The 16729-nt window shown below is 51.9% G+C and overlaps 1 protein-coding gene across 4 annotated transcripts in view; it reads right to left on the reverse strand.

Annotated features, from left to right (window-relative positions):
• LOC109324751 (T-lymphocyte surface antigen Ly-9-like) overlaps positions 1–11215 on the reverse strand; it is an 18688-nt gene extending 7473 nt beyond the window's left edge. For 2 of the 4 annotated variants that reach the window (XM_019556782.1, XM_019556780.1), the window contains exons 1-6: positions 11110–11214; positions 5081–5416; positions 4156–4416; positions 2356–2385; positions 791–895; positions 68–103 (exon numbers count right to left, since the gene is read on the reverse strand). In XM_019556782.1, the coding sequence (XP_019412327.1) occupies positions 68–103; positions 791–895; positions 2356–2385; positions 4156–4416; positions 5081–5416; positions 11110–11158 (817 nt within the window). In that variant the 5' untranslated portion in view covers positions 11159–11214. Of the gene's footprint in view, positions 1–67; positions 104–790; positions 896–2355; positions 2386–4155; positions 4417–5080; positions 5417–11109 lie in introns of all 4 variants that reach the window. The other 2 variants (XM_019556783.1, XM_019556781.1) reach the window with 2 other exon arrangements.
• Between the last annotated feature and the right edge of the window lie 5514 nt (positions 11216–16729).

The following is a 16729-nucleotide window of genomic DNA, read 5'->3' on the forward strand; positions in this document are numbered from 1 at the left end:
TTGGGGAGGAGAAGGGTCCATGGAGAGGGTTTTGGGCGGGGCAAGGGGAAGAGGGATATAATCTTACCTTTTTCATTCCCCGCTTCCAAGGTCAGACATTCAGCTAGATGGAAAGAAAAGGCAGAGGTTAGTTAGAGCACAGACAGCCCAAAGCAAAGCCACCTTTCTTCAGGGTCAGATATTCGGGACCATCTTCAATTCCACCCTGCACTACCCCTTGCCTAGTCACCCTCCCCTCCCCTCCCCCCCCCAATCTTGAGCTAAAGGGGAAGATGTGGGTGGCAATAAGGGAAGTGGAAGAGGCCCAGCTGCAGCTATTCTGCTCAAGGATAACTTAGACCAATGCTGAAAGGCGCTGGAGATCAGCAGCAGTCTCTTCTGGGATTGCAAAGCCCAGCCCAGGACTTACTAGCCTGGCTCTTGGTGTCCTGGGCCTTTTGCTTCTGGTCCTAAAGGAGATGCAAACAGTTCCTTCATCCCCGTGCTTCGCTCTAGGGCCAGCAGAACGAGCCTCCCCACATGGGAGCAAAGGGGCAGCGGGGTTGGGGCTCTGGCTGAAATGTCTTGTCTGCAGCTGGTGAGTGGAGGGGGGCCACGTAGGATGCTGCTGCCCTTTGCAAGCATAGCAGCGGCATTGCTTGGTCACAAGCCCTGCTGGAGCACTGGGCCTTTGCAGTGACAAGGCAGCCCAGCAAGGCCCCAGGGGCAAGGGCTTGCCCTTTGTTAACAAGTCTGCGCAGTCATGGGCACTTGTGCTAACCACCTGCACCGCACCTGGGTAGTTCCTTACCTTTCTTCTTCCTCCTGTACCATATGAGACCGCCGATCACTAGGATGACAGCAGCAATTGGAAAGATTGAAAACCAGGCAGTGCCAGCGATGGAAGACGAACTCTCTTAAAACAGAAAACCCGTAGTTCAGCGACACAGAAGAAAATGGTCCTGATCTGCAGCAGAAAAGCACATTCCCCAGCCCCCAAGCAGGATAGCGGTGGGGCTGCAAGCTGGCTTTCGACACCCTGTCCCCGGGAGCCATCAGTAACCTGCAGAATCCCTTCCCCTGCCTACAGAGACCCAAGCGGCCGGTGGCTGAGTCACGGGGCTGGAGAGGTCTACAAATGCCATGTGCACTTCCATCGTTAGTGGACAGGGCATGGTTAGCTGAAGGGAAAGCTCGCCTTTATTGCACAAACTTTTTTTTTTAAAGAAATGTTTCCTGTTCCAAGCCAAATCAGCCAAATAAAGTCCAAACCTTTGGGTCAGTTCAGAACCATAAGTGGCCCTACAACCAGCAAACATCCTCCACCCCCCAGCAGGGGCTTCAGATATTTCTAATGCCTTTTGGCAGGCATCCTATGTGCAGGCCCAAGCCTGGAGGCTTGGGGTTCAGATGCCCCCAAGTTTCACCTGCCCTCAGCCATATGGCTGAAGGAGCAAGCTAGGGAGGAGCCTCCCATTTCCATAAAGTGGGCATTAAGCCCCAACACCTCGGTGGGTACTAAACTATGCCAGATGAACAGTTATCCCTGGGAACGCTTAAGGAAAACTGCCTTCTTGACCCAGATACATGGTGTTTCCCCTGCCAAGTAAGAGCCAACCAAAAGTGCCTTTATTGCATGAACAAGTTTAACGCCATAATTTGAACCTCTGACTGTTGGGGCCAATGCATGTTTGAACATACTGGTGTCATGCAGGTGTTAGTGGGCTTAGGGTGAGCAGTGATGGGGAAAGCACACAGCGCTGGGGGTACTTCGTTCTGAGCTTCGCAGACATGAGCAAGGAGTCAGTGCAGCAATGCAGGTCATCCCCCCCCAGGATCATGTCCCTATACTTTATGCTACTCCCAGGCCTTTCAGTGCTCTGGCTCTGTAGTGGATCACGCCAATAGCTGGAATCATTTTTCCCTTTATATAACAAGGTTTCTGTCTTAGCCATTATATTTTCTAGTGGATCAAAGGGTTTTCTTCCTTTGTACTTGATTTCATCCCCAGCTGTTGGAAATCAGGACAGTCAGCACTAAAGTCAGTGAAGCTATTTTATGCGTGCCAGAATTAGGCCCTTTTGTATTACCAACCCAAATATCCAGGTACCATGTGGTGTGAATAAGAAGGGTCTATTTTCTTCTGCCATCAGAGTCTTAAGCTCTTTAATGGTCACGTTTGTAAGCTTTTATCCACAGCCCCAGGGGCTGGGAGCTGATTTCAGGTGGGGTTCTTGCTTAAGTCCAGGCTGTCGAGGGCTTGGGCTGCGGGTGGCACTCTACATAGTGTGCTGATATTATGAGAGTTGATAATACTTGGATCCGGACCATTGAGAGAGCAAGAGACAATTGAAAGCAAATGAGATGGTAGCTCACCAGTAGTTTGTGTGGAGCTCGTGGAATTTTCTGTCGTTCGTATGGTAAAGGGAGACATGGGGAAAGAACAGGGATAATGGCGTGAGTGTTTCTGCAAGGAGGCTGTTCCCTAAATGGGTCCATGTGACTCCCCCACCCACACTTCCACACCAAAATAGAGAAACAGGCAGAGGAAGAGAACTGATGGCAGTCAGTTTGTTCCCCCCTGGTTCTGAGTAAAGGAGGGGAAGCCTGTGGCTGGCTCTTCCTCCTGCGGTGGGGAGAGAGCACTGCCAGGCACCATCTCCTCTTGCTGGAGCCTCCATCTCCGGCCTTGGTGACTCTTTGCTTCATTTGCAAACAGTCTCCATTGCAGTTACCCCCATGTGATTGGCACACAGGTCTCAGCCTGGGCCAGGGTATGAGCAAAGCTTTCCCTATGCTACTGTGTCCATCTGCATTTCCACCCGCCCATCTGTGCCCCAGCAGAGGTATGCACCCTGGTGCTTTTGCTACCCACTCTCACTGCGAGCTTTGGGTAGGGCACAGAGGGCTGTCTGCTTTCCAGTCTTGCATAAACGGCCCCGGGTCCAATCTGTAGCGCCAAAAGGATGAACCAAGCCAGCTTACAGCCCCTCCAAACCCAAGACCGAGGTTTTTCTGCATGATGGTAGATTCTGTGGGCCAAAGCTTGGGTTAATTGATTTACATGCTCTGGGCGGAGGCAGAGGAGGGAGGAGAGCCATGCAATGCCTGGTTCTGGAAATGCTTGAAGTGTTAATAGCCAGCAAAGAGAAGAATGCCCCTCAGGCAGGAAATCTGTTTGCTTTCATCCCACAGCTGGATGAAAGGACGCCATGCCCAAACCTCGCGGCACCCAAAGAAAGTTGCATTCTGTGATGGAGCAGTGTTGATGTTTTTTGGATCCAAAGGGAATCTCCTGACTTGCCCTGAAGCACGAATTGTGGTGCCTTGGACACTAAATTGCATCTGCCCATGGGTGCTGAAATGCCCCCGGGGGTTGCAGTCCCAGGGCCTCAAGCCCTCTGTACTCACAGTGAAGTCAGCTCCCTATTTGAAGGTCACTTGCTATGATGCACCCCAGCTGTGTTACTCCCATAATGCATCAGTCGGGTCCATCAGCAGTGCGTTATAGGAGAAGTGATCCAGGTCATACAAGAGAACAGGTCATATGAAGCTTTCCAGCTGTGACCTCACAAGATATCATAGTGCCCAGTTGCACTTTGATATCAGGCTGATTTAACACCCCATCTGGGTTTCCCCCAATAAAAAATGAATCATCACAGAAAACCCCCAGATCTATCATAAACCTTCAATTTTGCAGAAACTGCATTTTTGGCCAGGTTGATTTTGATTGAAAACTCCAGGCCAGCGGTGCCAGACACCTTGAGAAACACGACCTTTGCAACCCAGTCAGAATGAGGAAGGGCCAGACTTGAGCTCCAGCTGCTTCTCTGCAAGTCCAGCCTTGGCCCCTGGGTCCAATCAAATCCTGAGGCCTGAACATTTGAATCATGGGCATACATTGAACCTCCTGCTTCCTCAAGGTGTAAAGAAGTCTGTCTGCTTGTTTAGTCCCTGTTAAAGAAGCTGCTACCAAGTTAGCTTCTTAGGATAATAGTGAGCTCTTAGGGAAACATTTCCATTGCCTCCTTAGTGATAACTGATGTTATTATGGGCCTGACTCTGCTATTGTCTGGGAAGATCTGAGCATGGCAGCTTGGAGATTGGGCTTTTGACTTTGTGGGTGCTTCTGTGGATGTCCTGCACTTTAAAAAAGAAAAAAGAAGTCTGATATACCTGCACAAAGGGCCTTAACCGAGGCCGTCGTGGAGTTGTTGCTGACGGGGTTGTGCGCTGTGCACGTGACGTTTATCAGAGGGTCTGGGTGAGGGATGACCGCGGTGGATCCTTGAGGGGTCGTACTGGAGGGCTGTGGGGGGCTCCAGCTGTAGGTCACGTTGCTGCCTCCGCTGGGGATGGTGCAGCTGAGGGTGGTGTTACAGAGCCCATTCGCACAGCTCTGGGCATCGCAGCGAATCCTGGGCTGGGGCAGCCGCTCTGCAGGGAGAGGGAAGGAACCGAAATGGGAGGATACAGGTGTGAATTGAAGAAAACAGCACCCTGCCATCCTGCAAGCATCTCCCTGAGTCACTCCCGGGAGAGCAGCGTCCCCGAGAGCACCAGGCGACAGAGCAGACAGGAGCAAGGCCTCTCAGCCCCCCGGCGATGCCGGATGGGCCCTGTGGGAGCCCCTGGGGGTGCAAGACCCCCGCAGGGATGTGTCCGGCGTGAGATGCCCCTGAGGACTGAGATTTCTGTGCGGGGCTCCTTGCTCAGAGATATCCATGCTCGGGAGCCCTTGGATCGGAGGTGACAAGGGCACTGCACACCGCGTGTTCACTCCGGCCGCGGCTGCAAGGCTCAGAGCCCGGGTCTGCCCGGTGCCCCGCGCGGCTGAGGTGCGTGCGGCAGAGACCGCTCCCGGAGCGGGCACAAGCACGAGCTCGTCCTGCCCCTCCGCGGAGCGGGGTTCACATCCCTGCCGGGGTATCCCCCATCCCTGGGCCCGCCCAGACAGGTAGCATAACTAGGCTGCTGCATTTCAGCCCTAGGGGAGAGAGACACGGAGACTCCGCCGGCAAAGACCGTTTCACTCTGACACTGCCAGGTTACCTTTGGGAGAGATAAAAAAGCAAACAAAGGAACAAAAACCAGCACTCACCGTAGACCCGCAGTGTGAAGATCCGGGTGAACTGGCTTTTATCCGTGTGGATGATAGCTGTGTAGGACCCCGCGTCCTCCGGGCTGAGGGCCGCGATGAGCAGCGAGAGGCCGTCGGTGGGGACACGCAGGCGGCCCCTGTAGCGCCTCTGTGACACAACCACTCTCGGGGGGGCTCCTGCTTCCACAATTGCTAGACTCTTTGTGCCAATCGTCCAGCCAACGTTATCCAGCATCTCCCCCGCCGGGATCTCGAGAGCAAACGTGACCTCGTCCCCTGAGGTCCGCACCAGCTCTGCTGGGGCTGCCTTTGAACCTGCTCCCCACCATCCTGCACCTTGAAAAGGAACAAAGTAGCATTTAGGATGACTGAGGTCAACCCCATCACAGACAAAAGCATTTCCTCAACCCAAACCCAGTGAAACCTGCCCCAGAGACCATGAGCAACATTTTATTCCTTCTGCTCGCAACAGAGCATCCTCTCTGACCTCCTTCCATGCACATACAACTCCTTACTGTGCTACATGTGATGCAATGTAGGATTGGTTATTAACTTCTATTATTGCAATGCCAAGCATTGTGGCCCCCGGTCTGCTAGAGCCCTGCCCCAGAGCTTTTGCAATCCAAGTACAAGACAAGAGGCAAGGAGACAGGGCAGCACAAGGCGGCAGCAAGACCTTGATCAGTGGTGTGGGCAGCCGTGACGGGATGTCAGCAGCCTGAGAGTTTTACTGGCATCAGGCTGGAGGCAGGCAGCAAGGAGGGATGTGAAAGGGTGCGTTTGTGGGTGTTTAGGGGAGCAGCTTCGAAGTGTCAGAGCAGCAGCTTGAATATTTGCCAAGTGATGCTAGAATCTGGCATTATGGGTTACTTAGTTGGACCCAGCCCTTCAAACTGGAACGAGGGCGGATGGACAGATGGAGCAGGTACTCTCCTAATGCACTATTACCTCTTTCCCTCCATGCCCCTGTCTCCCCAAAAGCTTCCCTCTTCCTCAACACCTCTTTAGAGCCTGGGGCACATTTTCTGCTGTCCTGGTGGCTTAGGGCTTCGTAGGCGAGCAGGGACACACCTCACATTGCATCTGGAAACAGATGGTGAATATATAAAGGTCTAACGAAGCGCTCAGATGGGAACATAGGCAGACAAGGTCCTTTGGAGAAATGTGATGTCTTGTATTGGTCCAACTACACATTTGGAAAAATTGTTCTTTGCAAGCTTTCAGGTACAAACACCCTTCTTCAGGCAAAGGGGAAGTTTGCAGTTGTATTGTGCTCTTGTGGATGGGATAGAGAATATTGCCAGATGGGAACGGGCATTTTGCAATTAGAGCAAGAAGCCTGGAGCCTCGGGCACTCCAGATGACCTGGGAGGGGATTGTGGATCCCTGGGGCATGGTAAAAGCCTGGGCACTGCCAGGAACTGGGCTAGATTCCCCAGTCTGCCAAGTTCACTTCTGTGCTGTGCACATGGGAACCACAGAAGCCCCTTGGAGAAGCCCCCCTGAATTGGGCAAATCCCTGCTGGTACCAAGTTGCAGATGGCTGTCATCCTTGCTGCACCAGCAGTGGGAGAGGTGGGACAAGCCAGGGCTGGAGGTGGGTCAGGGGAGGTGAGGAGGCATGTCAAGGACGGAGGGTAGTGCAAGGCTCTGGCATGGCTGATCCCCCACTGCCCTGGGCAGTTTTATCCTCCCCTCACTCTGACTGCTTTAAAATCTGGGATCAGCCCCTGCCCCTGCTCCAGATGAATCCCCATGAAGTTGTCCAGATGTGAGGATGAATGACCCGTTGCCTCTGTTCTCAACACACACGTAGCAACACAGTTGGCCTTGCAAAGCTCTTAAATTGTCTTCAGAGCTGCACAGGAGATACTCAAGAGTCCAAAACTTCCTGTGGTCTCTGCACGTTTTGATGAGAAACTGCAGATTATAACCTTTCATGGGAGTGACTAACAAGAAAACCCACAGTCTGCTTCTCAGCGAAGACAAATATGTTTGATCTGTGCTTTTATCATGTAGGTCATAAACCCTGCCTAACTGGAAATATGAAACTGAACCCTTTTCTTCTCTAGCTGCTTGTAGCTTCTACAGTTCTGCAAGCTGCAAACAGATGGTTGTTAACAGCAGCAATTGCTCCCAGCATCTGGTCACAGGGGTATTCTCATAGTAAGATGCTTTATGAATAAAAGTATCAGCATCCATCCAGCTGGTTATGTCAGTGCAATGGTCCTGATCCTGAATGGTTTGCTAAGATCAGAGGCAGAGTTATTTCATGCCTTGCCCTCTCCCTTCTGCATCCATCTCACCTTCTCGTTCCCTACCTGCACTTAGGAGTTTGATGGTTATTCACAGCAGGAGCGATCATTCAGATCAGATCTCAGATTAACTTAGACCCTGCATCTTGCAGGGAGGGATATGAAAATAAGAGGGTGGGAAGTCAGAGCCTGGTTTTCCCCTGTTTCACACCAAGACTGACAGGTAGCCTGAAACCTTCCTGCTTTGCATCTATTTTGTTAAGGGGAGTAGAGCAACTTCTCTGCAGAGAAGCAGGAACAGGAACTAATCCTCAGCATTTCTGCTGAAACAGCTGAGAGACCTCCCCGGGAGAAATACCAGAGAAGTGGTCCTGGTGAGAAAACCCAGGGTAATAGAGGCCACAGCTAAGTCCTTGCTCTGGCTATTTTCTCTACAAAGCATGAGTGCACGGGCCAGAGAGTTGTAGAGGTATAAGAAGACCCTAGAAACATCCTTGCCGATAAATGCTGGAGCAATGGCTTTGTCTCCATCCCTTGGGTACCAACTCTCCTTTGCCTGGTCTGCTTGGAGCCTAAAGTCTTCAGGGTAGATGTTGTCTTTGTGAGATCTGAGCAGAGTACTAGTGCTTGTGGGATGCAGATAAATGCCTTCAACCATCACAGGAGGCATCAGTTGGTGCTGATGTCATCAAGCCCTGATGTGATGTCGTGGTGCAGTGATTCCCCATGTAATGGCAGGGCCTCTGAACTAGCATTTGGAGCAAATTAAGGGCAAGTGGATGTTAACGATGATGTGACTGGAGTCAGAGGGAAGAGATGGAAGCTTTGATCCTGCCCTGACTTCCACCTTGGATGAAGCACAACCCTTTGTCCTCAGACACGTTTAGGTGCCCAAATACCTGCGGGCATTGGGGTTTGTGTGACGGCAATGTGCTAGCATGCCTTATTCACCAGCGTTACTCTGCTGACACTTGCCCCCCTCCCCCACGTGTTATGCCTGTTTCACACTTCATACCTATGAATGACAACCCAAAGCGGGGTGGAAAATTTTGTTCAGGTGAGAAATAACTTGCGGGTGTAAGGAGCAGTGGTCACCACTAAGGGTGGTGAACAGTCAGTGTTGCGTCCCGAAGAACATCAGCATCAGCCTCTTAGGAAAAAGAAAGGCAGGGTGCGTGCCCTGACTACGATGGTTTTCTTTCCTCTTCAGCTATGACGACAGTTCTTCCTTTTCTATCGGACTTTCTGGAACTGCACAAAGCTTCCATCGGGGGTTGCACCCACAGCCTCATCCATGACTCAGGCGGAGCTACGCTCACCCCCCGGGCTGCATCCAGCTGGAACCACTGCTGAGTCCCTCTCTGCTTTCAAATAGTATCATTGCTGAGCCTGTCCATGGCTTCAGGGATCTCCATCCCTTAAGGCAGCAGTTAAGGCCCCTCAGTTCCCATAGACCCCAGTAGCTGCCATGGGGCTGTATGACATGGGGCCACAATTTGGATGGGAGCATTAATACCATACCAGGTATGGTTAGGAAGATGGAGCCAGAATGATTTGGAGGAGGGCACTGGCCCATGGACAGCCCAGGTCATAGGACAGATCTGGCCAGGCAGCAGGGCTGGGTGCCCCTTTAGGGACTGACTGGGTCAGCAAAGGGCTCAGGCGGGAGAAAGTATACAATATATAACTGTACAACTACATGTACACCACACAACTGGACAACTATATATACACTGTACAACTGGACAACTATATAATATCTGTGCCTTCTGCAGACCCAATCCCCCTTCCTCTGGTGTCAGGGACAGCCTCTCCACTGGACTGGCTGCACAGGCAGTGGCTCAGGCCTGCTGGTCAATCTGCGATAAGTGCTGTGGCAGAGCACAGGCTGTGGCAGGGTTTCCGCAGAAAGAACAAGTTGCTATTTTAATACACGGTTCTTCCCCTGAGAATTTTTTGTGAAAATGTTCTTCAAATGTGGCAGCATACAGACGCATATACTAGCCTTCCTCTGCTCTGAAACCTGCAACATTTGAAGATATCCAGACAGCTGCAGTCCCTACAACGGCAAACTCATTGTTTCTGTGACAGCCACGCCGTCCAGTATAATTCAACGGGGAAAACCCTAAACCTTGTCCCCTCTTGCAGAAAGCTAAAAAAGCTAAAATATCTCCCCCACCCCCTCCCATGGTCAAAACTCATCAGCCAGATACGTCTGGAAACAATTAGATAGATAGATAGATAGATAGATCTATTGATTATATTGATTTATATCTATCTAGATATTTTAAATAAATATAAAACCTGGCTTACATATGTGTGTGTGTGTGTGTGTGTGTGTGTGTGTGTATACACACACATATACATACATACACACACATATACATATACATAAGCCAGCTTTGCCACTGAATTCCCTGCCTGATCTAGTGACCTATTTGTCTCAATTCCTGGTCCATGATGCAGGGCCAACAATGCTGCAGATTCCCAGATCACAGATTCTGTAATAGCTGAATATTTTAGGCACAAGGTGATCAGAGCAGCCTGGTGTACAAGGGATATATTTCCAAAAGTTTTGTTAGGATGATGCTGCATAAATTACCTAATGGCTTAAACAGCAGTCTGTATAATGAACTCAGTCAATCATAGTAATCAAAAATCAATCATCCGCTGCCACAGGATATAGTTGATGCCTCTCATTAATAATCTAGGGTTGGGCTAGGTCCTGGCATTGGCTGTAGCCTTGCACAATCCACACCCCTGGCAAACTCCAAATTAAAAAGCAGGTTGGATTTTTGCCCATGTGCCTGTTCCAGAACCCTGCTCCTCTCGGAGAAACCCCCTGCTAATTTCCAGCCAGATTTATTCACAACCACTTTATGCCCCTTCCCAGCCCCAACTACATAATCCTGGTTAAGGATATGTCTATCTGGGCCTTAAAAACCTCCAAGGATGGGGACGCTACCACCTCGCTAGGTAGCCTGTTCCAGTGCTTCACCATCCTCTTAGTGAGAGTTTTTCCTAATATCCAACCTCAATTTTCCTTGCTGCAATTTGAGCCCATTGCTCCTTGTTCTGTCATCTGCCCCCACTGAGATCACTCCAGCTCCATCCTCTTTGTAACCGTCCTGCAGGGAGTTGAAGGCTGCTGTGAAATCCCCCCTCAGTCTCCTCTTCTCCAGACTAATTAAACCCAGTTCTCTCAGCCTCTCCTCACAAGACATGTGCGTCAGCCCCACTAACTATGTTCCTTACCCTCTGCTGGAGCCTCTCCAAAGTGTCCACATCCTTTCTGCAGTGGAGGCCCAAAACTGGACACGGGACTCTAGATGTTGCCTTCCCAGTGCTAATAGAGGGGAGAATCACTTCCCTTTATCTGCTGGCAACGCTCCTACCAATGCAGCCTAGGACACAGTCTTCTTTGCAACAAGGGCACACTGCTGGCTCCTATTCAGCTTCTTGTCCACTGTCAACCCCAGACCCCTTTCTGCAGAGTTGTTACCCAGCCAGTTTGCCCCCAGCCTGTCCCAGTGCATGGGATTGTTTCATCCCAAACAAAATTTCATGCATTTGGCTTAGTGGGGCCAATTGACATTGTAGTCCAAACCCGCTCCGTGGAGAGGTGAAGTACTTGCTGGAAGGGAGGTTTGTCATCCAATACAGGCAACACTGAGCTGTCTGCCCAGGGTTGTCCAGCCCAGATCAGTGCCAATTAACCATGTAAAATACACTGAAAAGAAAAACCTCTCCCATCCCCTTGAGCTCCATGCTTACCTGCTATGCATAATAGAAAGCCAAACCAGAAATGCCGGCACAGCTCCATTGCTGCGTGCTCCGTGCTGTGTGCTTGTAATTCTCACTTCCTCCCACCACAGTATCGTGAATAGTCATAGATTTGTCCCCTCCCACAAATTCTGCCCGCTCCCCTGACCTTTCAGTTTACACAACCCCATCCGTCGCCCCACCAAGGCCTGGGACCTTCTGGTCCACCTCCTCCTGGCGCTGGCCAAGCTTGTCATTTGGTGGTCCAGGAAGGAGGCTGTGGCCGGGAAGGCTCCTGGAGACCTCGGGGCACTTTTCCTCGGTGTCCTTTGCGCGCGTCTCCGGGCGGAGTACCACTGGGCAGTAGCCGGTGGTGAGCTCCGTCGATTTGCGAGCCAGTGGGCGCTGTCCAGGGTGCTCTGCTCGGTGTCCCCCCGGGGAGCACTGGTTTTGACACTATGACTCGCACGGGCACACCCTGTTTTCTCTTTTGTTGTCCCCCGTAATTGATTGGTGTTTTTAAGGTGCTGGTTGCCCTACCCAGTGGTGGCCCCATTGCAGTTTTAGGCTTTTAGCTTTTTACGCTTTTAAGCTTTTAGCCTTTTAGACAACCGCCAACAACATCAAGCGCCGGACACCAATGCGTTATCCTGACCTGGACTGTTTTAATTGATGTCTTCTGGTGCTGATTGTCCCTTGCCCCAGCAGCAAACGCAACAGCGACAGCGGCAACCAGTGGGACCCACCCCTTTGGGGGTGTTTTTAACATCGGATCCATCCCCGCACCCCATCAGGGGTGCAGGGTCCACATTCACTGCCAGCCGCCAGCCGCAGGCGGCCTACAGAGACTGATGGTCCACGCCACGTGACTATGAGGACATCAGATAGTCCCACAACTTGTCAGTGCAGAGGCAGAAAAGGATCTTGGATTCATCACTGATGCCAAGATGAACATGGGCCGGCAGTGTGGGGAGGCAGTCAGGAAGGCCAACCGCACCTTGTCATGCATCCACAGATGAATCTCGAGCAGGTCCAGGGAGGTGATCCTCCCCCTCTATGTGGCACTGGTCAGGCCGCAGCTGGAGTACTGCGTCCAGTTCTGGGCGCCGCACTTCAGGAGGGATGTGGACAGCATGGAGAGGGTCCAGAGGAGGCCACTCGCATGATCAGGGGACAGCAGGGCAGGCCCGACGAGGAGAGGCTACGGGACCTGAACCTGTTCAGCCTCTACAAGAGAAGGCTGAGGGGGGAGCTAGTGGCCTGTTACAAACTAGTCAGGGGGGACCAGCAGGCATTGTGACATGGGTGCTTGCACAACTGTGTTTATCTTGGGACACTGGAGAGGGACAGGTTGACTACTGCAGGCCTGGCTGCTAAGCTACTGTGGAACCAGCTACCAATAAATCATGATTCACTCAGGGACCAGGTCAATACACAGTACCTAGCTACTACATAATGAGTTAACCAGCGTGGATGAACACCTACAAAACTACAGACTACGGAGAGGAAATAATCAATACAGACAATCGACTGCCCCAAGACAGAGACAGTCAGTTGCACGAGCACTCATAGCATGAGTTTTGTCTGTCAGCAGCTAGAAGTGCAGGGCCCCAGAAGCCCTGCACTGATCTCCTCCACAGCTGGCAGGCGTCTTGGCCACAGCAGGGGCCACCATCCCTGCAGCCTTCACCCTGCTGCTCCTTAACACACACGGTGTCACCCACGTCATGAGTTTTGCTTGTCCGCAGCTTGAGGTGCAGGTTCCCCCAAACCCCTGCACCGATCTCCTTGAAACTTAGCATGCTTTGTGGCCTCAGCAGGGGCTAGCATTCCTGTTGCTTTGACCCTGCTGTGGCTTAACACATACACATGACACAAGTTTGGCTCTCAAGATTTTGGGGTGCAGTTTCTCTGAACCCCCTACATCTATATTCTTTAAACTTGGCACACTTTATTCCCTGAGAAGGGGCTACCATTTCTGCAAGTTTTATCTAAATCTAGCTAGAAATGAGAAAGTTATAGGCTGTTTTGACCTTCCCCATTATAGCCTATGGGCAATATGTCAAAAGGACAACACTTTTCGACTTGCCTCTTTTCGTTTCAAGGCTGTTTCAACCATATCTGTTTCATTTCAATGTTGCTGTTTTTGACCTCGAGACAGGCTGAAACAGCCTCGAAACAAAACTGGTAGCGAAATTTCACACAGTCCTAATAAATACCTCCCAAGGCCCAACCCTAAGTGTCTGGCCCATGAGCATGCAAAGCTTGGGAGCAGGGAGGTGCAAGTGTCCAGCAAATATTGTTCTCTGGGTTTCCAGAGACAAGAACTTGCTTCCAATGGGAAGCATGTTTCTGCTTCTGGGGTGACTCAAAGGGGCCCTCAGACCAGGCACGGACAATCCATAGTCCTACCACCCCTACAGTTTTCACTCTCCAGTGGCTTAACACACACACACGTGACACCAGTTTTGCTTTCAGGATTTTGAGGGGTGGTTTCCCAGAAACCCCTGCATCTATCACCTTGAAACTTGGCACACGTCATGCTCTCAGCAGAGGCTACCACCCCTGCAATTTTCATCTGAATCATCCATAAGACAAGATATTTCATTGATTCCCCACTATGACAACAAAGTTACAGATATTTCATTGGTTCCCCTGGGACGGGCCAGTAGGGGGCACTCCTGCATTGAGCCACCCACCTCCCTGCGCCTGACTACCTTCCGGGCTCCGAGTGCCTCCCTGGGGCACCTCGCGTCTGGCTGACCCCTTCCTAGAGCACGCTCACTAGCCTGGGGGTAACGTGAGCTGCCACCACCCTGAGAAGGGACTCTCTTGGCCCTGTGTCCTCGGGGGAACACAGGCCTAATAGTCCAATGGGTACTCGGCCCAGTACAGGCACTTGGGGCACTTCCCCAAGTCGGGGGCCAAAAAGGAAAGTCCCTCTTAGTCCACAGACCTAAGGGGCCTCCTAGGCATAATTTAGACCCACCCTGCAATAAGTCTCCTACACCGGTCACAAAGGAGAGCTGTATTGATTACAGGGGTAGGGAGAAAACAGGGTACAAGATTGAGCAATATCATAGAAATCCCATTGAGCAAAACAGTCTGGCTGCGGTAGCCTTTTGATCACGCATCTGAGTTACTGCCACCTAGATATCTAACCAGATCTCGAGTAGCTTTCTCACAAGCATCATCCAGAGGCTGTTGGAGATCCCCTCTGGAGGCAGGCCATTCCCAGCTCATAAGTTATGGGGGAGAGAGCTGGTTTCAGATGGCAAAGCTCCTCTCTGAGTCTGAGTCCCCCACATGGCTGCTGCCCCCTCCTCCTGGGCAGTCTTGACTTATATAGCCCCTTTGACCTTGTTCACCTGGTCCAGTGGAGGCCAGCACCTGTTGGCTATCGGCCAACCAATTTGAAATACATCACTAGTTGCCGGGCAGACTCTAGCCCACCAGGTCAATGCCCCTCACCCAGGTAGCTGATACCAGTCATGTAGGCAGAGGGAGCAGGTTTCCCCCTCCCTCAGGGATGTGTCCAGCTCAGGTTACCTAAAGGGATAGGGTAAGGATGTGTCTCCTCTGCTGGGCCCATCCTAATCACATTCTCATAGCACAGAGATTTTTGGGAGAAACAAAGATGGCTTCCTGCCATACCCCCTATGGCCAAATCTCCAAAATCTTTTCCAAATAGAATCGGAAAGCCTAAAGCTTCCCACAATTCGATTCAGATCTTTAGGTTTGGCCTCTGAATCATCTCCGAATCTGAATCATGATCCAAAGCTTTGCACAGCCCTACTGAGGGTCTACCTGTGCCAGGGGCTATGTGCCATGGGTGGCATGCACACCCCACAAACCCCACCCACACCCTGCCCACCCCAGCTCAGTGCTCCCATGGCCCACTGGGCACAATGTCCATGTTTCTGTCAGCCCCAGCTCCATGTTCAAGCCCAGCCATGGCTTCCCTACATGGTACCCAGGGCGAGTGCTGCTGCAGGACGCAGGAGGAGCTGCTGGAGGCTGGGGAAGCCAAGCAGGTCCCCCCTGCAGCTGCAGCAGCCCCCCCAGAAGCTGGTTTGCTGGCCATGGCCCTCTGGCACAGGAGGTTGGGAGCAAAGTGTGGGGGCTGGGCAGGGTACAATTCATTGGCTGGATGAAACCACCTGGGCCCACGGGCCATATTTTGCCCAATCCTGCCCTACACCTTAAGATTTCCTCTATCAAAGTTGGACCTCCCCCTTGCTGCTTGTGCCAATTTCTAGCGCTGCAGGGTTGGCACAACTGCTCTCTGCTTCTGGGGAACTCCCTTGAAATAAAAATTAAATACCTGCCAGGGGATACTCCTTTAGAGCCAACACTGCTCCCTTGCACATGCTGAGGCTGCATGGGGGTATATGGCGAAGCAGGGCAAGAGCCCTGGTACAGAAAGTCAAACATGCCCCGTTCCTATGGGGCTCATCTAACACCATCGTTAAGAACAGGTATCGTCTTGGGCCAGTCTGAAGCCCAGGGAAGGTATGATAGATGGAGCTCTATCTTCCCGGTATATGCTATGTTTTTCCAAGCTTGCTCACTTCTGTTTTTGCCCCATGACTCTGATAACACCAGTCAAGTGCTCTCTCTGGAATATGCAATAGGAAGTTAATGCTTCCTCTTCTCTGTCCATGGGCTCTTATGGCCTTTGTCATACTTTTCTGTAATCAAGGTCCGAATGAATTGTATGCTGCCACGTGCCATGATATATCCGGGGGGGGGGGGTTAAGAGTGGGGAAATACATCAGGGAGTCAAGCTGGGCAGGGTCTGTTACAGCAGGTGCATGTGATGGAGGGAGAGAGTTTGAGCCATGGAGAGGGCTGAGAATGGGGCCAAAGGAGTCCTGCACCCACGAGGGGCAAAGCAGGTCTTGGAAGGGGTAGGCCTAAGAACAAGGGCAGGTGAGCCCATAGCCTGGAGAGGGGCAGCCAGAGATCTGAAGCCATGAAAGTTGTCCAAGGTCTGGGAGCCTGGAGATCTTAACTGGCCCAGGAGCAGGACCGGAGCCCAGAGATGGGCTTAAAGGTCAGGGACCACTGCCAGGGCCTGGGAAACCAGAGATCTCAACTGGCTCAGGAGTGGGGCCAGGGGCCAAAGACAGAGGGTCATTGTCAGTGACCCAGGGAGCCAAGGAGCCCGTAGCCCAAGAGGGGTGAGGACTGGGGCTGGGAGCCCATAGCCCAGGAAGGGAACATGTTGGCAGGCATGGGAGTGGGTACCAGGGAGGAGGGAGCCCGTGTCATCCACCCTTAAGGCAATGACCATGAAGATGTGTGGTCTTGAGGGTGAGACTGGGCTTGGGAAGCCCTGTGGCAGCCTCCCTTTTTGGATAACACCATCCAGGCGTGGTGGGCAAGTGAAGGGGAGATCGCCCAAAAGAAGCCAAGTTGACAAGGGTTGAGTAGCCACCAAGGGCATCATGACCAACCCTGGGATGGGCCCTTGCTACAGGGTGCCAACGGCCTTCAGTGCAAAGGAGGGTCAGAGCCAAAGCAAAAGAGGCTACGTTCATTGGTGACATTTCGGTGACATTTCTACCAGACTCAAAAGGATGGTTATCTCACTCGCCATCACTTCAGCCTTGTCGTGATCGGCTGTCCA

This window comes from Crocodylus porosus, unplaced genomic scaffold (assembly GCF_001723895.1).
Source record: "Crocodylus porosus isolate Cpor-Errol unplaced genomic scaffold, CroPor_comp1, whole genome shotgun sequence".
In the NCBI taxonomy this organism is placed as follows: Eukaryota; Metazoa; Chordata; order Crocodylia; family Crocodylidae; genus Crocodylus; species Crocodylus porosus.